Source organism: Ambystoma mexicanum, chromosome 2p (genome assembly GCF_040938575.1).
Source record: "Ambystoma mexicanum isolate Mex_15411 chromosome 2p, UKY_AmexF1_1, whole genome shotgun sequence".
NCBI classification, from domain to species: Eukaryota; Metazoa; Chordata; class Amphibia; order Caudata; family Ambystomatidae; genus Ambystoma; species Ambystoma mexicanum.
The window spans coordinates 1,484,682,681-1,484,704,664 of NC_090923.1; the positions used below are offsets into that span (position 1 = coordinate 1,484,682,681).

Sequence of the window (21,984 nt, forward strand, 5' to 3'; positions counted from 1 at the left end):
TACATTTAGAGGAGTGTTTCACAGCTGAACAAGAGTTGAGAGTAGTTATGTGGAGCAGGTTGCCACATTTGAAGGATGTCCGTGGAGGGGTACATGCCAGAGTTACAACCTACAGAAGTGTTGGAGCTGCCCGAGGATTAGCTGAGGAGGAAGGAAGAGAAGGCACGGAAAGGGTGGCAGAGGAGGGAGACAACAGGTGGTCAGAGAAGCATCAGGGGGTGCCGAAGAGGTAGCAGAGGAAGGAGGCAGCAGAGGAGCCAGAGATGGGTAATAAGGGATAACAGGAGAGGAAAGGAAGATGATAAGGCGCAGGAAGCATCTATCAAAGGGGTGGCGATTGGCTTGATGGCCCTGGACCAAAGCGGTGCTATTTAAGTAGACATTAATGATGGTCTTAGAGTAGTCGAAGGGGGCCAGGAGGGCCTCTCGCCGGGTGCCGCCATTGATGGGAGAAGAGGAAAAAGGAGAGAGAACAGAGACGATATGGGGGGTCAATAGGCCTGGATGGGAACGACAAAGAGTATGTTGGTAAGGGTCTGTCTGAAAGAACTTCTTCCTGCCAGACTTAGTGAGAGGGATAGGATAGTTGATAGAAAAGCAGTTAGAAAAGATAGTGAGACAGAGAGCAGCATAGGGGGTGTGGGGAGAAAAGAGAGGGCTAGGTAGAGGGGAGCCCAGGCAGGGGAGGGGGTAGGGAAGTTCACGCAGGTGGGGCAGACCGGAGGGAGGCACCGCAGGGACACAAAAGGGAGGGGGGCACAACAAAGAACTAGAACAACAGACCTACAAATCAAATGTAGTACAGAACCACCAGAAAGAAAAAAAGCACAACTGGAAACCTAGAAGTAGAGAATGCAGATGTAGTACAGAACCAGGCAAAGCACAAATCACAACATGGAATCTGGAAATAAAGAAAGCAGATGCAATACAGGACCGAAAGCAAAACACAGGAAACCTAGAAGTGAAGAATGCAGGCAATTGCAATGCGATGACACAACCGTGGATAGCAATACAATATCAAGAACCGCAGAGAGCAAACAACAAGTCAATACAATCAACAATACAGTCAACAAGGCACAGAACACAACAGGAACCTAGAAGAAGAAAAGTAATTGCAGAAAAACAGTGAAGCACAAGAACATGTCAGAATAGTACACAATAGATTAGAGAGGGAAGGACTGAGATGCGATAGGAAGGAACAGAAACGTAGGAGGGGGGAACAGAACATGATACGGGGACCTACGATGCGATGGAGCACACATGGCTAAGTTGTTGGAGAAGTATTTGAGCACAGCACAATACAACCCACACAGATTCTACTTTCCGAAAAGGGGGGGAAAAGGCTATGTTTTGAGCACAGCATAATACAACACACACAGATTCGACTTTCCCAAACGGGTGGAAAACTGTTACGTTTTTGAGCACAGCACAATATAACACACCCAGATTCCACTTAACTGATCAGATGCAGCAGGTCAACGGCTGCAGGCTACGTGCTATCGTGGTGGAAATCAGCAGACACCACTGGAGCTGTACTTAGCCTCTGGTCCTTGGCAACAGAGGCTGCCACAGCAGGGGGTGACTTGTGTGGCTGATTTTAAGGGGCTGTCAACCAATAGAGTGTGGTGAGCTGGAGGGAGGGGGACAGCCAACAAACAAGGAAGCAACCGGGACAAAGGGGGGGAACACACGCACTGCGGTGTTAGACTACAACTTTTACAAATGCACAACTTACTGTGCCACGAAGCACCTATCCTCACCCCAGCACCGGAGAAGTTGACGTTGGTGTTGCCTGATGATGGTGGGGATGGCCTGTGGGGACATAGGGAGAAAACACATGTTGGTGCATGCTTACCTGCTGTATGAGCAGGAGTTCAAGCCCTGGGTCCTCCTGATCCGAACAGGTGCAAATAGGAATTGCCCTTTTCTTCATCTGCCCTTCGCTTCGGACGTCCGGGCAAGAAACATCCTTGATCTAAGTGCTGAGAGCAGAAAGGAAGAGGCAGGGCTAAGAAGGTGGGTGGTGCTTAGGCCAGGTGGCCTAGATTCACTTGCACCTGCTCCCCTTCTTACAAAGGAAAAGTGGCTGGAGGGCTGTTTAAGTATGGAATAAGAGCAGCAACCAGGAAGGGACCATGTGGGCGGGGCTTAGGCCAGGTGACCTAGATCCACTTGCTCCCGCTCCCCATCTGCAAAGGAAAAGAGGCTGGAGGGTTGCTTAAGTAGGGAAAAAGAGCGGCAACCAGGAAGGCACCAGGTGGGCGGGGCTTAGGCCAGGTGACCTAGATCCACTTGCACCTGCTCCCCATCTGCAAAGGAAAAGAGGCTGGAGGGTTGCTTAAGTAGGGAAAAAGAGCGGCAACCAGGAAGGCACCAGGTGGTAGGGGCTTAGGCCAGGTGACCTAGATCCACTTGCACCTGCTCCCCATCTGCAAAGGAAAAGAGGCTGGAGGACTGCTTAAGTAGGGAAAAAGAGTGGCAACCAGGAAGGCACTAGGTGGGCGGGGCTTAGGCCAGGTGACCTAGATTCCCTTGCACCGGCTCCCCATCTGCAATAAGGAACAACGCTTTGCCACATATCCCACCACAAAAAGAATGTGACTTTTATATAGATAAAAGAAGTCCCACACTGCAGTAAAAACGGTTGACCAGGCATAGGATTTTAAACAGAACCTCCTAGTGGATGGGGAGCCAATGTAATTGTTGAAGCTAAGCAGCGCAAGGGGAAGATGAGTGGCAGAGTTTTGGATGGTCTGTAGAATAAACTTCAACAGACTGAGGTAGAGAGCAGAGGAAAATCTTTCTCAACATCCTTCATAAAATGAAAACAGCTTTTAGTGACACAATCCAGGGAGAATGTGATTGATTCCGGTCAGAGAGAAATCCTGGGTTGCCGACTAAGGTAGAGAGTAGGAGCAGGAGTAATTTCTGAGGGCCATAACTGTGACACCCAAAGAGACGGAGAATCCCCTACTACCTACAATACCTCCATCTTGTATGTGTTGAATTTTTACCAGTTGTGCATGATTCTGTGATCGATTTGCACACAATCGATTTGAAAAACAAGATCAGAACAAGGATCTGGGTGTCATTGGCACAGGACTAGAAATGATAACCCAAACCTTATCGAAGGTGAGCAAGAGTGTAAAGATATAGATTAAACGGATCTATGTGATCACTGCGACAGCCGAAAATGCAGACTTTTTTTTTAACCCTTTACACTACATATATGTGTGGGGGAGACCCCTGCAACCCCCCCATATTAATATTATACACTTAACCACCGACATATATATATGTATGGTGTAAGGGAGGGGTTAAAAAGAAGAAAAAAAAGTCGGTATTTTCGGCCGTCGCAGTTCCCAGGTCGACATTTTTGTACAATTCCGATTAAACAGAGGTATGTCAAGAGCTGATGATAATTACGAGAGATGTTTGTGGATAGCTTCTCATTGTAACTGACAGAAATGCACTGAAACTGTGAACGTTTCTTTCCTGGGCACAAAACCACTACATTAAGGGTGAGACAATGCCTTTCATGGTGAATGAAGGTAGGTTGCCAAACATAAAGACCTAGACAAAACATATTGAATGTTCAAAATAATGCTGTACCTGACTCAAGGTAACAACGGCCATGAAGACTGGAGGGGGGCATGGCCGGTGTCGATAGAAGTACCACCGCCGGTCCATCTCACTTGGGAGTATTTCGTAGGCCACATAACGAACAAATCGTTTGTAGATTCCAAGGCCAGCCTCGTCCACTAGGAAATCCTGCGGCAAAACTCTCTTTCCGTTCGCAATGGCCCGCTTGAAACTGCTGGTGCGCTTGCTGCTGATCTAGAAGAAGTCCCCAGACAGGGATTGACTATCATTGATACTAATATAAACATGATTGATAGCAACATATCTCATTACCTGTCAGTAGGGTGCACTGTTGACAGTCATATTATTCATTGTTTTGGTCACCCCCCACCAAACCAACAGGAAATAATAGTGCATGTACAGATGTAGCATACACTCTGAGGTATGGTTGTGAGGGATCATACTGTTAACAGGTTTCTGGTTAGTGTGGCTTGGTGACATGTTATGGAACAGTGAGACATATAGACTACCCACATAGCCCTCCCATGTTCCCAGAGACTCACTTACTTGCAGAATATTAGACCCTCACCCCTGCTGGGGCAAGTGTGTATATTAACTCGCATCAGGGTCCGGCACCCGCGAATGGGCAATTACCGGGCTATTCCGGCTCAGCCGGACCCGGAAATTGCCCTTTCGCGGGTGCCGGGCCCGGTACATCCCTATCCCCATTCCCATTGAGCCCAAAAGGGCTCAATGGGAATAGGGAGGCTGGTAGCACCGGTAACGATACCGGCGCCGTTGTTGCCTTACCGCCATACTTGTAATGAGGCCCATGGTACTTGAGGAGGAACACACAGCTCGAAGGTGTTTGATTATTTACCCACCCATTGACAGACTATGGCCATACTAATTAATTTTGCTATTTCCGTCCTGTACTTGCTCCTCCCCACATAATACACATTCTCCTGGGACCTCTCTGAGGTATCTTTATCAAGCAGTAACATCAAACTCTGGCCTGCCATTTTTATTTCAAAGCAATGTGTTAACAGTTAAGGACTCAATTGCAGCTGTAAAATGTGCTACTGGTGTAATAACAATGTCTTAACCAAATGTGCCTTCAGTCATTTTATTTAAATTCTGTTTCTTGAAATGAAATGCTGTTAAAACAAGCACTGACAAAGCTAGCATTTTTTGTCTTGTCCAGGGGTATTAGATGGGCATATTTCAGGCACTGCAATCATATGCTGAGGTAATATCACCATTTTCCAGCTGTTGCCATGTTATGGCCAGGTAGTACAATTATAGTAGTGGCTGGCAAATGTCTATCCCATGCCTATGCAAAAGCCAGATCTATTTGCTATGTTTTAGATAAGTATTCACACTTTTCATAATTGCATTTGACTTTAACTCGGGAGTAAGCTCCACCAGCAGCCCTATGGGGAAACGTTGGCTTGTTGTGAGAAATCCCCCATCGTTCTACATAACTGTTCAGCGACTGAAACCAAAATATAACAGTCAAATTATTTATATGCACTTGAAATGGCGTATGCCCTTGCCCACTTTTAAACATGCACACTTTTTGGCAGATCAGGCAATACGACTGGCCAGGGCCGGTCTTATACCAGATTGCACCCCAGGCGGGAAGCAACGTTGGCACCCCCACCCACATCCGACCCCTAAAAATGAAAAACAAAAAATGTGTTACAAATGTTGTAAATAGGGCACTTCATTAAGAACCAAATAGAACCTATAGGGAACTCTGGAGATGTCCCGGTAGGTGGTAGGCCTGTCTGCACCCTGGGCCTCTTGTGTGGTAACCTGTTTTATTTCGTATATTTTACAGGAAAGAGGTTGGGCTTGCTGAAAATGTGTAATATGGGGCCACTTGATTTCCAGGGCCTCTTTTGGTTCCCAGGCCATCCTTGAGTGGCACCCCCTCCCTACCAAGCCCCAAGTTACACCACTCTTTCCAGACAGACCAATATAGGCTACACCAGTGGCAGGTGTGTGCAACACAAATACCAATTAGGATAACATGGAAGGACTAAGAATTCCTAGTGAGCAGATTAGACACTTGCTGAGATGGACAATGTAGGGGAGTACGTGGGTGTCAACTTCCTTTTCTTGTTGAGGCTGAGTGTCCCACTTTCCCTCCTCCACCTCCTCACCTGAGTAAATCGTGTCCTCTTCAACTGGGCTCAAGGATCGATGGGATCTGTAATCCTTCTCCTTTTTGTTTTGAAGTTTGAGTCTCGCACGAGAGGAAGCCACAGTGAAGGCTACTAGAGAGCACTTCCCTGAGGACCCCCCTCCCAGGAGGGACAAATTAGGGAAAAAGCCAAAGAAACCGGAAGAGACCGGGACACAAAGCGTAGCGCAACCACGGCAGCAAGGAAAAACACAGCTGACCGAAAGGTTGCAACGCGCAGATGTCAAGAGGAGGAGTACCTAAATAGTACTACGTACATGCGACGTAAAAGAACTAGACCGCTGCATGTACGTAGTTGAAGGCGTGCTGGAAATCAGGAAGAGTGGTAGTGACTCCAACGGGGCCATAGACACCAATATCCAAGGCATCGCATGATAGTGGGGTACACCACGCATGCATATGGGTTAAGATGACGAATGGCTCCCAAGGAGCACTTCTGAGGCCCCTACACCCCGGAAGCAATAAAACCACCTCATTGACTCCAGGTCTCATTAAGCAACCACCAACAAATATGACAATAGTACTGAAGGTCACAGGAAAGAGCAAGAGCACCAATAAATATGGCACCCCAAAATAATCCATGGCCAACAACTTGTCCACAAACCTCCGCCAGGGAAGGTTCTGTGCCATGTTGAAACCCTAAACCTGATTGAAAAGAGCAGAGAAGGTGGTGTCCTTCAAGGTGAACTGGCGGTTGTTTTACCCCTTCCTATAGCAAGATGGCAGCCAGAGGAAGAGAGAATACTAAGAGGACGATAGTTACCATGAACTTTGGGATATAGGGTAGCTTTCTTCAACAGATCCTTGATCAGTGAAATATGCAAGGTGGCAGGAGCAGCACCACTCTGCAAAGAGCCATTATATACATCAACTACAAACAGGGTTATGCACTCAGCACAAGACTGCAGAGTCCACCCGGGATCACATCATGTATTGACTGTGTGGGCTTCAGTTTGCTTAGCGCTTGAGTGACAGCAGCTTCCCGTATACTGGTTAAGTGAAAGTGGGGGACAGGAATCCTATCAGATATGAGGGAGCGACACATTTCCGCCAACACCCAGCTTATCATTTTTTCCATTGCATTTATTTTAGGATTCATTTAAGTTTTAAAAATGTGCCCTTAAATACAGAGGCGCCCTTAGCATTGGAGACACGCCTGACAGCAGAGAGCTGACAGCACACACAGGATGCAACAGTACTTGGAACCAAACACTACAGCTTCAGTCAAACAGCGCTGTCACTGCTGCTTTGAGATGTAATGTGGCCCCCTGGATCATGCTGTGTCTCTCCATTCTCCACAGGAATCTGACTGGTGGGCAAAGAACAAGAAAAGTCATGAACTGGTGCCCCGCGTACCTAATGTGACCTAAAGCGAAAATGGAGGCGATATTGTTCACATGGCTTTGCATTCCTTCGCGTGTGAGGACCGGAGTTTGCTCTTTCCCAAGTTCCCAGAGCTGGGCCTCTACAGCCGTTCTTCGGGTTTGCGTATGTTTCCAACACTGTCAGTGTAAAGTGAAAAGCATGGATGAAACACTTCATGCCAGCAGCCAGAATCACAAACAACCTGACAGTGCTGAAGGGAGCCTATAGGCGGGACTCGGGTCCAGGTGTCCTATCTGTCACAGCCTCGCGCCTAGAGCTTGCTCAGGATGGCTAACCTCTCTGCAGCTGCCACACTGCAGTGGATGATTAGTTTCAAACCTGGCATTGAAGTATGTTTGAGAAGGGAGACAATCGTTTCTAGTTTTTTCCTGGACTGTTATATTTTCTGCTGCACACATGTTCCATGTGTTTAGCTTCACGTTGCGACTCTGTTGACTTTGAGCTTCATTGAGGCTGGCTGTGGCGGTACAAACAGGCAGCAGTATTGTTACAGCCTGTTTTACCACTCTGTCTGATTGCAGGCGTTGGAAATCCATAGGCAAGAAACCCACCAGCTGCCAAATGAAGATATTGCCAATACTAAAAATGGTGCTGGCGGGAATTACCACGTGCGATAATACAGCCACTCCCCAATGAAGTCCTATGTTACTTCAGAATCGGGAGCAACACACATCATTAATCAGGCAGAGACTTACTATTACAAAACACTCTTCTCTTTTATGCCACTATTTCTGGTCACTGCCTTTCAGCAGACTATGGGCCTGCGTTCCCAGGGAGAGACTGAAGGCTCCTAACTTGGAAAAGGTTTACACACTTTGAGGCCAATGTGGTGGTTAACTGGCGCAGTATAAAAACTCAATAATAATAATAATTATTACTGCAAGCTGCAAAGGTACCCTAGTTTGGCAGGGTATTAGCCACACTTGTAATGAGGCAGTTTGCTTTTGTTGACTCTATTGAATATGATGATCTCTGAAAGACCGGTTTGTCCACCAGCAGTGTGCGAATCCAAATAAATCAGAATAACCACCTGTGTGTTTGTACCGATAACAGTCTCGCGTTTCACCAAAGCAGAGAGGGGGCCCAGGGGTAAACACTAGTTGTGACTTGGCTTTGAAATACATTATTAAACACTGGGCTAGAAGACTCTGTACAGTGTCAGAAGCAGATTTCCACTCTACTTCCTGAGAAGTGGGAACAGCGTCCTTCATTTAAATTATCTATCATACGAACCAGGGTTCATGTACAAACGTGAGCCACAGAATTATCAGCATTTGCTTTCAGATACATCAGACAATTAAGAATTTCTAGATCTGCCTTTGACTTCCCTTTTCAGGTCTGTACACTATGGGAACTAGCACAAGTATGTCGTCCTTATTGTGATTTATATTGCATATTTCTTGCTTTCTTGGTGTCAGTTACCAGTGTGTGGCTGGGTGATATCCATTTCTCCGCAATGAGTTCAGACTATCCCCATTTGTTTCCATGAAATCATTCACTTGATGATAAAACTCACCGACAGAAACATTAGTTGAGGCTCAAGCGACCTCCAGGTGTGCCAGCTCATCTTGTGAAGAGTGGATAATATTGAAACACAAAACTGAACGGGGGAGGGAGGGACATGCATTATATAGAGCTTGTTATGAAGTCATTTGACCAAGGCGCCATCTTCTGAGCACGGAAAAAAAGGAGACGATCATGGAGATATTTAAAGAAAAAGGTTTTTACATTTAGACACGAGCAATACTTATAATAATGGAACCATTGACAGTGTATTTAAAACAGTGAACTTCAGCCACGGAACGGGACATTACTTCCCTCTCCCTGTATCTTAGCGTGAATTACAGGAGACCCTGGAGAAAAGGGGATCCGAGCACCACCACCAGAGGCTACTAGCTCTGGGCCACCCTGTCCCACCTGGGGATTAACGGGAACACGGCTCCGCCGCATGACCTAATAACAACAGAACAGCCCCGAGCCAGCTCAGTAAATAGAAATCACAGCCCGCTGGCCCCGAAGCGATGAAGTATCACTCAGGTCCAGAAGCAATAAAGAGAGCGGGGAGAAGTTTCATTCCGTGATTGCATCAGGCATGTTGTTCCATATATGCAGGCAGCAGCAGCACCCCGCACCTGGGCCATGTCTCGATGCTGCTGCTCACAAGGAATCGGGCTGGGATTCATATATGGAACAACCAGTGTTGCCAGGCCGGAAGGAAAAAATAAGCTGAATGCCCTTCCAAAACAAGCCCAAAACAAGCTGACTCCCATCCAAATAAGCAGAAAAAACAAGCGCACACCTAAAATGCTGTAGAAAGTTCTCAAAAGTAAGAAACTTAACACAAAAGCATGAACATACATAGAGAGAATACAGCAATAGTGTTAAGGTGTGTTAAGTAGAAACATCACAGGTTACACAATATAATGTACACCACCAGAAGGCATGTGTCGAAACTAAACATTCCTAAATAGTACCCTAGCTCACCACAGATGCACAAACTCAATCCTCCACACTCCTCAAACACTAGTCCGGCATGCACTACAATCAAACAATTTACGTTACCAGTCTTGAGCGCAAATTATCTACTGCTCCAGACAACTCACAAAATGAATACAACTTACACACCACAGAGAGCCCCATCTTCTCATATCTGCAGTCATAAAACAGTGCTACAAAGCAACTTTGCATACTCCGAAATTAGCCCCATACCACGCCTCCTGCAGATCCTGAAATTCCAAGAAACAGTGAAAGTGGTAGACTGTATGCTATACAAGACATAGCATAACAGGGCATAGCCATAGCTCTCAATTCACCCGCTTTTGGCGTGTGTCACCCGCCGTGAAAGCGGATGAATCACCTGCCAAGTCCCTCATACGCCCATTCACTTCTATGGGCCCCTCACCCGACAAAAAGAAAATTGGGTGTTTTCACCTGCCTTGGTGACAAAAAAGGTTGGGAGCTATGGCATAGCAAAGAGATTCACCCATTCCCTGCTGTGGCAGTACTCTGGAAAGCTCATTGGTGACTGGCAGAAAAAGGGGAGGAAATTAATGTTGGCTCTGCTCAGGCCAGTGCTGTTTACTAGAAGGGTTTATTTGCCCAGTATCACACAGTTTAAACCGTGAAGCTTGAATGTTAACTCGCTGTACAGTTTGGGCATTAGAACACATACATTTCATGCTGCACTTTGCAAAAAATAATTACATTTTGTATTTCAAGGCCCAAATTAGTATTGCCATACAGGGTACAGCCCTAACGCCAGTGCTTAAAGTGGGCTGGGGCCTGCCGGGGCCTGCCGGGGCCGGGCCCCGGCAGTCTCCAAAAAGTGGAGACGGGGCCCCGTCCTACAGCAATATTGGCGGGAATCGTGGGATGCGCCTGCAATGAAGTCAGGCAAGTTGACAGAAGTGGCAGCCAACCACAGCGATGCTGTGACTGGCTGCCACTTCCGTCAGTCATAGTAACTGCATCTGGTGACCCCTCGCGCGAGAGGTCACCAGAGGCAGTTACTGTCCCTTTGTTTCCCCAGGTCGCCGAGGCGTCTTTAACCCTCGGCGAACGTGGGGATTCCTGGACATATTTCGAGGTTTATAAAAGATGGCTTTGAAAGTACACATTTCAAGCCATCTTTTATAAAGCTTTGCCGACGGACAATTTTGTCCCTAGTCAAAGCTTTATAAAAGATGGCTTGAATTGTGTACTTTCAAAGCCATCTTTTAGAAACCTGAAATGTTTAAAAAAGATGGCCTGAAAACTAAGCAAACCGTAGGGTTTGCACACAAATATATATAAATGTTATATATTTGTGTGCGTACCTTACTATGGTTTGTGTACTTTGCAAGCCATCTTTTATAAAAGTAGAAAAGATGGCTTGCATAGTACACAAACCATAGTAAGGTACGCACACAAATATATAACATTTATATATATTTGTGTGTATACCCTACGATTTGCATACTTTTTAGGCCACTCCCCTCCCACAAGCCACGCCCCCAAATGAGGACCCCCCCTCGATTTCTTACCCCACTCATAGCCCTGCCTAATGCTTTCCATTACCATTTGCGAAAAAGCCATCCAGTCCTGATTTTGAATGGAATTCTGGGACTTGTATGGGACTTGTAGTTTTCCTAAATTACAAGTGGGGGAAAAACTTCAAATAGCAGAATCCTGGACAGGATGGCTCGCTCATGCATGGGGTGGTAACTGAGTGCTCCGATAATTGTATTTGCAATCTACCAAAGCTTAAAGCAACCTTGTAATATATCAATTCTGAGAAAAAAAATGCTCAGTTGAAAGATTTTTGGTTCAGCTTTATTTTTCGCTGAATTAATGGAAAACTAGAAGTATGAGAATACTAAGTAATGCATGTCGGAAGTATATTTTCTTTTTCCACTACTGGCCCTCATTACGACCCTGGCGGAAATCGAAAAACGATGGCGGAAATGCAATACCGCCATCGAATAACGCTCGGTGCGATCATGACCCGTCACCGTAAAGTACGATGCCATCAGCGACACCGTAGTGAACGCCAACGCTAACTGCACCAAGTACGCGCACGCGCGCCATGCCAAACCGTAATTACCACCATGGCGCAACGGTACGCGAATTCTGACCCTAGCGGACATGCACCTAGCGCCATCAAGCACGGCGGAAAGTACCATTCCGCCATGGTGAGAAGTACGGCATCGCGAACCAACCGTAAACGGCCCTACTGAGTGCCTGTACACCACTCCCTGGCCACATTGTACAACTCCTCGTAGGTGCAATGAAGTCACACAATGCAACCAGTGAAATGTACAAGTCATCCATGCCTGCCAACGAACAAATGAATCTCAAGAGGGGCCAATGGGAGCTGCAGGGCACAGATGGCACGAATACAGCAGCAATGCAAATGGACATGACCTCAGTCTCCCTCCAAGAAACGCACGCAAACACAGGCACCTGTGACCAGCCATATTCTGATAATCACATCATTCCACCAATCCACCTGACTGACCGGCATCTGTTACACAAAAGCTAATCCCCCGCCCCTGAGCATGACATCATTAAAACAGTCATAATGGCAGCCCCTATCCCTGACCTCACTGGGCTTCGCAGGCAAATGCGCCCAGTACAGTACCACGCAACTATACTCCGAAGCTGGAACCCAATGCAGATCTTTTCACAATACATCGCTCCACAAATAGGAATATGCTACATCACTTGCAAAGAAGAACGCTACACGGTTCATATCAGAATAGAAATTTAATGCACAACAAAATCACCAAGCCCATACAGCCATTAGGCCATGAACTCCAAAATATATTTCATCATTGTGGGCTGCATCCGCAATAAATGACCAGCTACTTCTTGTGTGACGCCCTGTTCCTTCATGGTACACAGGGGCTACATTCTCGTACGAAAAGGCAACATGGAAGCGCCTAGAACCGCAGGGCCGTCCCATTAGGTAGGCACTAGTCCAGCTGAAAGGCCGAAATGTTGCTCCTAGCCACTAGTACTGCGTAAGGGCATGTGGCCCATTGGCGATCGTCCCATAAGATCGTAATGGTGCTCCACTGATTAACACGAAGCAGCAGGTGTCGGGAGTAAAATCCATCTGCAGGAGTGGCATACAGATGGCAGTGGCAAAAGGGGAGGAGATACCTGTCACCCAAATGAAATGAAAAAGAATAGTATGGGCATCAGAACTTCATTTGAATTACTCACTTCAATGATCACACCAAATCCACAGCCATATGCATGCTAGCCCACTCCAAAGGATCATCACCACCCAAAAACCACTTGCGAATCATAACTATATATATCGAGGCGAAAACACTATTACAAACGAGTGTTTTTGTGCATGCGTCTGTTAAAACAGAATCCATCAGATGGGATTAGTAACGTGCATAGACACAAGTGTTTGAAGGCGCGTCGAGACAGGGAGGGTTCAACAAGGCCAGATAGACGATGGTCCCACTATGGCAGCCCTGCATCACATAGCGCAGGGGAGGTGGATAGATTCCAAGAAGCCCTGTACATGGCAAACTCTGTATTAAATCATCTGTCCATGCATCCATACATCATTCCCTCATCCCGTAATGAAAACGCCTTATTACATACTCACATAACATGTGAAATTTCCATTGAGTCTGTGCGTTATGCAGCCTGCAAAATCCACTGTGCTCCAGCCCGTAATTCCAGTGTTGTGAAGTAACATGTATTTGGGAACGTCCGGCCTTATCGTCCACTTCGCTATTGCGCATCCCATACTATTCATATCAATCATTGCATTCTCGCCATGGCCCCTGTCCCAAGGACATTGAACAATAGAACGTTATATTTGCAGTCAGACCTGTGGGCATCTCCTCGCCGCTAGCTGAAAACCAAAAGCGCCGTCCTTCGAATTCTTCATTTGCAACATCACGTCGAAAAGGCATCTGTGACCGCTTGAAATGACAAATTAATCCATCTAGTGCGGCTGTGTGTGAAAATGGCAACTGCCTTCACTCACAAATGGGACGCCCCGCCCGTCGGTGAACCTCGGTACAGTGTTGCATGAGGGTCCACCGTTACTCGAGTACTACGTTCCACTGACCCTTCACAAGTCTGTTCGCGACTGCAAAGATAGTATGTGAAACAATGGGACCATAGCAGAATGAACATATCAACCAATATTACACTGCCATCGGGTACAAATACATGATTGTAATAGCAAGATGCCATTCGTCGAATTGCAGCGTTGTGTGCGGGACGTGCTCGCCCAAAGGGGATTGCAGCTTGCACAGGTGGAATAAATCACCACAGGTGGAGGCTATACAGCCTGAAAACACATAAATTGCACACCCAACCCCCTCCCACAACCACACCCACTCAGAAATGCTACCGGCAGGACTAGCGATGTTGGCCCTGGGGGACCTGATAGCACTGCAAGTACTCCAACTTCAAGAAGAAGACGAACCCCAACTACTACAACAACCGGCCGCACGGAGGAGATGCAGGAGGAGGAGGAGGGCAAGGCATGGCCAGCAAGGGCCGCCAGCACAGCCACTACCACCACGCAGGCAGCCCGCAATCCCACGCCTCCGAGCACATCCGTTCAACCTCACTGCTGAGCAGATCCACACCCTCTACCGTTTGGACCGGGACACCATAACCGCCATTGTGGACATGACACAGGCTGACCTTGTCAGCATGATAGATAGCCCAACCGCCATCCCACCCCTACTGAAGGTGGTGTCTGTACTCCACTTCCTGGCCACAGGCACCTACCAGCACACAGTCGGACAGTTGCATGGCATTTCACAGCCACTGTTCTCACGGACACTATTGCAAGTGCTCGATGCCCTCCTGAAGCATGCAGACGACTACATCTCTCTACCACGCTCGGAGCAGGAAATTACGAACACAAAAGTGGGATTCCATGCACTTGCCGGCATACCGGGTTGCATTGGTGCCATCGACTGCACCCATGTGGAATTGGTCGTCTCACATGCCATGGAGGCCCAGTACCGCAACCGAAAACAATTTCATTCTCTGAATGTACAAATGGTGTGTGACTCCAACAGGATCATTACACATTGTTGTGCCCGATTCCCTGGATCAACCCATGATTCTATGGTCTTGAGGAACTCTACAATACCACGCTACATGGAGCGACACGCAGGGAACAGATCCTGGCTACTCGGTGAGTCTCATTTCAAGCATGATAATGTGGGGTATGTGATGCGGCAATGACCTGGCAGGAAGGGGGGGGGTGCGTACGTAGCAATGTCATTCCACAAACATCCTTTATTGTCCACATGCAGGTGATGCCGGGTATCCACTGAAGAGATGGCTCCTTACACCACTCCGGAACCCACGGGACCAGCATGAGGAGGACTACAACCATGCCCACTCACGTACCCGTGTAGTCATAGAACAGGCATTCGGCCTACTGAAGACTCGTTTCCGCTGCCTCAGCAGGTCTGGCGGGGCACTCCTGTACCGCCATGAGAAGGTTGCAAAGATGGTCATGGCATGTGTCATGCTACACAACATGTGCGTACGTAGAAATGTGCCCATGCCCCCTGACGCAGAACTGCAAGCACCTGAAGATGGTCATGATGAGGGTGGGGATGTGGCAGCACCTCAAGGAGTCTGCGAGGCACAGGAGGGCCGTGACATTCGTCAGCATATCATAGATGCATGCTTCTAGCACTCACGCCTGGTGGCTGATACATGGACACGGGACTTGTGGCACTGTGTGTGTCTGGAACATGCACAATATGGACTGTACGCCTATAATGGCCTCGTACACAAAGATCAATGTCCACACATCTCATTGGATGATCGTGCATTGTTTATGGCATATGTGATATCATGTTACACACCCCATCGACCCGCCACCCAAGTGAGCCCAACACACCCCCTCCACCCCCCTAGCTCCCCCCCGAACACCAGTGTCCAAAGATGCTCATTGTCAGTGGGCAGTCGCTATTGCAAGCCCCCTCTCCGGGTATCAGGGGCACCCCTGCCTGTGGAGCGCAGGTTCCTCCCAGATCTACGTTGGGGGCTGCCCTGGACGGAACTTGCAACGGATGATGTCTCTGCCTGCTCACGTCCATGCATGTCCCTGAGGGTTTGTGAGAGCTCAGTGAGCACACGGCGCACAGCGGCAAGTTCAGCGCATACGTCTTTGGACGTCGCATGCAGTTCCCCCCTCAGGCTCTCGGTGCTTCTCTCCATTTGTACTCTCAGGCTCTCGGTGCTTCTCTCCATTTGTACTCTCAGGCTCTCGGCGCTACTCTCCATTTGTGCCCTTAGTGTCTCTGTACTTCTCTCCATTTCTGCCCTAAGTGTCTCAGTTGATGTTTCTATGGCTGCCTTAGTGCCCCCACATTCATCAGCATGGTCCTTGAGGAGCGTGGCCAGTTGCTGCTGTTGCACGATCACCTGGTCGAGGGACTGTTGCCTCTGCTGGGCCATGGCCATTTGCGGTGGTGTCACAGAGGGGCTGGTCACCTCATGTTGCCTTGCCACAGGGCTTGTGGGGGATAGCCAGTCGTCGTCTTGTGGGTGCCCCTGCGTGGTATCCTCATGGTGTACGGGATGGAACAGACAGGGGGATTGAGACAGGTCATGGATGGATCTAACTTCGACATCCCCGTTTTCTGTGTCGGAGCATGCTGGCATGAATGCAGTGTCACCTATGGTGCTGCTGCCACCAGAAGCAGTGCCTACTGTGGCATCCATTGGGGGGACCTGTGGTGGTGCTGTTGTGGGCATGCTGGCTGCTGGGGTGCCTGTTGAAGTTCCCTCCTGTGTGCTGCCACTTGATTTGTGCTGCTGCCGTGTCTTGATGCGTGCAGCTGAGGTGGAGGGTCTTTGGCCGTTGGTCTTGGCCCTCTTTGCAGGTGTGCTGGTAGGGGTGTCCTGGAGCTCGTCGTTTGAATCGGACCCTGTGGTGGAGTAAAGGAGGGCGAGCGTTATTAATGGGTCTGTGGAAATTGGAATGGCAATGTATCACATGCATTGGGGTGGTACCTGAGGGTGATTTGGGTCGGGGCCTTGGAGGTGGTTTCATTTTTGTGTGGATTGAGGATGCAGTTGTTTTGCAGCCTGCAGTTAGGGTGTGCCTGCTGCACGTGTAGAGGGTGTTTTTAGGATTTTTAATTATTTATGTATTTAATGTGACTTTTAAAGTGTGCTATCAGGCCTATGTATGTGGATGTTCTCCTGGACATGTGTTACTGTTGCACTATGTGGACACGTGGTACTTCACATGATTGGACATTGTGGATTTGGCATTGTTTTATTTGGCCCACCTACCTGATTCTTCGGATGTCTGCACTCCTTTCTCCATCCCTCCGACTCCCTCTATACTCTCCATTCCAATGGTGGAGGCACAGATTTCTTCCCAGGGGGTCAACTTGATGGGTGATTCCGATCCTCCCCCGGTAGCTGTGGCAATGTTGCGGTTGGCGGATAGTATGCTCCGTACGCGTATCCGCAAGTCGTCCCATCGCTTTCTGCATTGCTGTGGGTTGCGGGGTGCGGTCCCCACCGCACTTACCCGCTGTGCCACCAGGGCCCATATGGCCTTCTTGTTCGCAAGTGCCGTCCTGGTCATTTGCGTGGAGAAGACGACGGCAGCATTCTCCTGGAGGGTCTCTGTGAGCACGGTGAGTTCCTCACGGGAGAAGTGGACCTGCCGCTTGCGGTCGCACGCTTTCTTCGCTACTTTTCCCATTTTTCTTGGTTTCACTAGGGTGGATGACGGGTTGGGATGAGTCTCAGGGTAGTATTTTTAATGGTTGTGTGGAAATAGTGTTTTTATAGGTGTACAGCGTGCTGTTTCCCGTTCCGGGACCATGTTTTTACTTCCGTTTCCGTATATTTGCAGTCACCGTACTTTCCTATTGCCGCTCATTGCGGTGACCGCTAAGATGGGTGGCGGAATTGCACCTAGGGCGCCGTACGGCGGCGGTGTGGGCCGTTTTGGGGTCATTTCCGCCATCGCGGACTTTGCACTTCCGCCATGGCGTGGTGCTCGTGCCCGATGGGTCGGAATGAGCCGCACTTTGCTCCGTCGTGCAATGGCGGAAACGCTATTTACGCTATGGCGGTCAGGTCAGTCACTTTCCGCCAGGGTCGTAATGAGGGCCACTGTGTATAAATGGTTGTCACAAACTTCTTGCTTCCTATTGTGAAAAATGCAGAACAATCCTTTTTCATGGCTTCCATTCATAAGAGGCTTTTTCTGTTCTGCATATTTTCAGGCATTTGGCATTGATGGGGCACTTATTGGGCTAGGCTACGATCTGTGAGGGGCCTTTCAGATGCGAATGTCCCATCAGTGCCAAATGCCTAAGCTTATGTAAAAGGGGGAGCGGCCCTCGAGGAAGAGAAAGGTGCAATTGCAGGCCATAAAGGACAATACGCTGTTGGGGTGGCGGGGGGAGGGGTGTTATTACTGAACCCGCTTCAGATTCGACTATATTCCGGGCTTTGTCTGTTTGTGTACCTACATTAAACACCTTGTTGTCTTGCATTAAAGGTTGTTGTCAACATATTCATGTTGCTTCACGACATGGCAAGATAGCGATGTCATGTGGCTTTCCTAGTGCTCTTGTTTTTAGAAGGAATACTGTACACGTTTATTTTCCCCCACCCTTCACTCCCTCACTCTAAAAATGCCCCACGGGTCAGAGCAGGAGCGTTTTCCAGCACACAGTGTGTTTTTGTCTCCTTGAATCTTTGTGCCTGGAAACAGGTGTTTGTTGCAAGTAATCCGAACGTGACTGTAAGCAAGCCGACCCCTTTACACATTTGCTGATGAATATCGTGCAAGTCACTGTGGTAAAATCTGTGCAGATCGCGCAACCTACCAAAGATGAATTAACCCCTGGAGAGAACCATTGATTGCAAACACAGAATAGCTTGCTAGCCCAGTGCAGGACGCCATGTGGAGCTGCGACGTGTAATGGGTTTGGCTGCCATGCAAACAAGCCCAATTACAAGCATACATCTGCCCAAACAAGCGGACAAAAACCGCAACAAGCGACCTTCAAATATTATAAGCAACTTTGGGCAAAAACAAGTCCAAAGTAGCTTATAATAAGCGCACCTGGAAACAACATGCCTGAGTCACCCTCGCCCCAAACACAGACACTACATTTACTTACCTGATATTGTGTGCATGCATCCACTTCACTCGTTTGGCGCTCCTGTTTTCAAATGGTGGGGGCTGACAACAATGCCAGCAGCCAGTACCAATCCAAGCTTACGCGTGCACATAGCCTGAGGGCACAAGTGCGCCACGGGGCCCGGGGTGGGGGGCGGGGGGGCGGAGAATCGGGAAGTGGAAAGCAACCAACAAATGTGTTAATGTATTAATTGCTGCTGCCCTGCCCTGCCTGAGGGCAGAGGATGCAGCTTGAAGCAGTGCTCAGTGTACTGCTCACTGCTCCATATGGCGTCAAAATCAAGGCCTGGCTGCTGGTGCGTGTGGCCCAGCCTGGCCTGGCTTGCAGCAGGACTCGGAGCACCGCTGCACAGCGCCCCCTAGAAGCTGGCTGACGTCAGGCTGCCGCCTGAACTGCCTGACACAAAGACTGGCCCTGCGACTGGCAGATATTAGATAATTTGCACAGGATCAAAGGACGCTATCAAAAGAGGAAACACAGATTAGAACCCACGTTTCCAGAACTCAGTGTATGACATAGGCACAAGCCCACATTTATATGGCCTTTAATATAGTGTAAACATGCTGCTTTGTAACAACTTTGGAATGGATGAAGACAAGGAAACAGCGTCAGACAGAAAAATATAGTCCAAGGACCCAAAATTAATATTTCCCCATTGACCAGTGCACGCCCGTACAAAAGCATTCACAGCAAAACAGTAGATCCCAATAGCGTAAAGTAGAAGCTGCCAGAGTGCATAGCTACGGATTGAGAAAGGTGCGCCCTTTTGGTAGTTTGCAATTCTAATAGACCATTTAAATAGCATGTTTATTGATCTTTGCTCTGCCTTTGATATGGTCAATCATGCCGCCCTTATAAATTGGCTCTGTGATACCCTTGCCATCACAGATCTGGCTATGGACTGGCTGACCCCCTTCCTCTTTGAACGGCATTCCCAGGTTCAACTGGCCCCTTTTCTCTCCTCCATCTCACTCTCCACCTGTGGTGCCCCTCAGGGCTCTATTTTCTCACCTTGGCTTTTCGACATCTACCTTGCACCCCCAGGCCATTTGATCTCTGCCTTCTCTCCTAACTTCTAGTTTTATGAGGATGACACATTACTCTCCTTCAAGCTTCCCTCCTCTGCCTCCTCCTCTCTCATTCCTGACTGTCTGCTATTCAGGCATGATGCACTGCTAACGATCTCTGCCTTAACGCCAGTAAGACTGAGATCCTTCTCATTGGGACTCCAGCTCCCACCTTCCCTCCAACACTCTGGCGGCCCTCCATCGCTCCCCTCCCCTCATCCTCCTGTGAGGCAAAAAACCTTGGTGTCATCTTCAACTCCTCTCTCTCCTTCTCTCCCCACATCACAGACCTTGCCAAGAAGGCCCACTTTCAGCTGCACCTTCTGAGAGGCATTCTCATTTTCCCCACATTCCCTCAGAAGCTCAATGTCTCCAGACTTCTGGTCTTCTCCATGCTGGACTACTGTATCAGCCTCTTCCACAACCTACCTAACTCCTCCCTTAGCCCTCTTCAACTAATCCAGAACAGGACTGCAAGACTTATGCTTGGCTTTAAGCCCAGGGACTGCATTTCTCCATCCCTGGAATCTCTCCACTGACTCCTGGTTATTGCGAGGATCAAGTTCAAAACCCTCTGCATCATCCACAAGGCTTTCTGGGATCTAGGACTCTGCTACATCCAACGGTCTCTCCCTAAATACCTCCCTGCTAGAGCCCTTCGGTCTTCTAGCTCCAACTCTCTGCAGATCAGACGCTTCTCCAAGCAGAGAGTGGAGGGTAAATCTGTCTCCTTCACATGTGCCTCCCTCTGAAATGGCCTCTATGCCCCTCTCAGACTTAAGCTGGATCTCCTTAAGTTCCCGGAAGTTTCTCAAGATCCTCTTTTTCTCTTCCTCCTTCCCTCCCTCCTCCCCTGCTAATGTTCCCCTTCTGCCTCTTGACTGGGTGCCTGGTTCCTTCATTCTTACGGAACACCACGCCCTCCCCGACCAGTCTACACCTGCACTTAGTCTCCTCTGAAGCCCCCGTCCCCTGCAACCTGCACTTGCCCTTCTGGGCTCCCTACCCCTGCACTAGCCTGGCTGGGCCTGCACCCCTAAGCTCTTCCAGCCCTGTTTCACACACTTAGCATGTGGACCTTCTTCCCCTGCACCCACTTCTCCCTGGGCTCTATCCACCTAGCCTCCCCTGGCACTCGCCTAACCCTCCGGCACTCCCCCCCGCCCCCTCTCCCCAGGTCTTCTATTTACTGCACTTGCATGATACGAATGTCAAAAGGCCTAGTAGGACTGTTTTTGTTTTGTCATCCCTATCCCCCCCCTTGTCTTGTTGCGTCTTGAAACACATTGGGCCTCATTACGACCCTGGCGGAAATGGAAAAATGATGGCGGAAATGCAATACCGCCATCGAACACCGCTCGTTGCGATTATGACCCGTCACCGTAAAGTACGATGCCATTAGCGACACCGCAGTGAACGGCAACGCTAACTGCACCAAGTACGCGCACGCGCGCCTTGCAAAACCGGAATCACCGCCATGGCGCAACGGTACGCGAATTCTGACCCTAGCGGACATGTACTGAACGCCATCAAGCACGTCGTAAAGTACCATTCCGCCATGGCGAGAAATACGGCATCGTGAACCAACCGTAAATGGCCCACTGAGTGCCTGTACTCCACTCCCTGGCCACATTGCACAACTCCTGGCAGGCGCAATGTACTCACACTATGCAACCAGTGAAATCTACAATTCACCCATGCATGCCAACGTAGAAAAGCATGCAGGGGCTCAAAGCGCCCCGTGAGTGGGCATCCATGTACGGCATGTCACCATAGCCGTACTGATGCAGCACAGGCATGTGAAGGTACAATACATCAAAATGAAAATCAAGAACACATGACACAAAACAACAGTAGTCCCCCATCGCTTGCCACCAGCGCAAGGCAACATCCAAAACAGCATCCTGAGGGGGATTGCACCAGCCCTGTACTCTTGCCAGTAAACAAACCAACCATCAGCAGAAGCATGTACCACACAAGTTGGCAGAGTGACTGAGCAGCCAGGCTCATCCCAAGAGGGGCCGATGGGAGCTGCAGGGCACAGATGGCATCAATACAGAAGCTATTCCAATGG

General features: G+C 48.8%; 1 protein-coding gene across 6 annotated transcripts in view; it reads right to left on the reverse strand.

Moving 5' to 3' along the window:
• RHBDL1 (rhomboid like 1) overlaps positions 1-21,984 on the reverse strand; it is a 1,038,041-nt gene that overhangs the window by 627,583 nt on the left and 388,474 nt on the right. For 4 of the 6 annotated variants that reach the window (XM_069646124.1, XM_069646123.1, XM_069646122.1 and 1 more), the window contains one exon: positions 3,613-3,837. The exons of 1 other annotated variant lie outside the window; for it this stretch is intronic. In XM_069646124.1, coding sequence (XP_069502225.1) covers positions 3,613-3,837 — 225 coding nt within the window. The remainder of the gene's footprint in view (positions 1-3,612; positions 3,838-21,984) is intronic. One more of the 6 variants, XM_069646125.1, reaches the window with a different exon arrangement.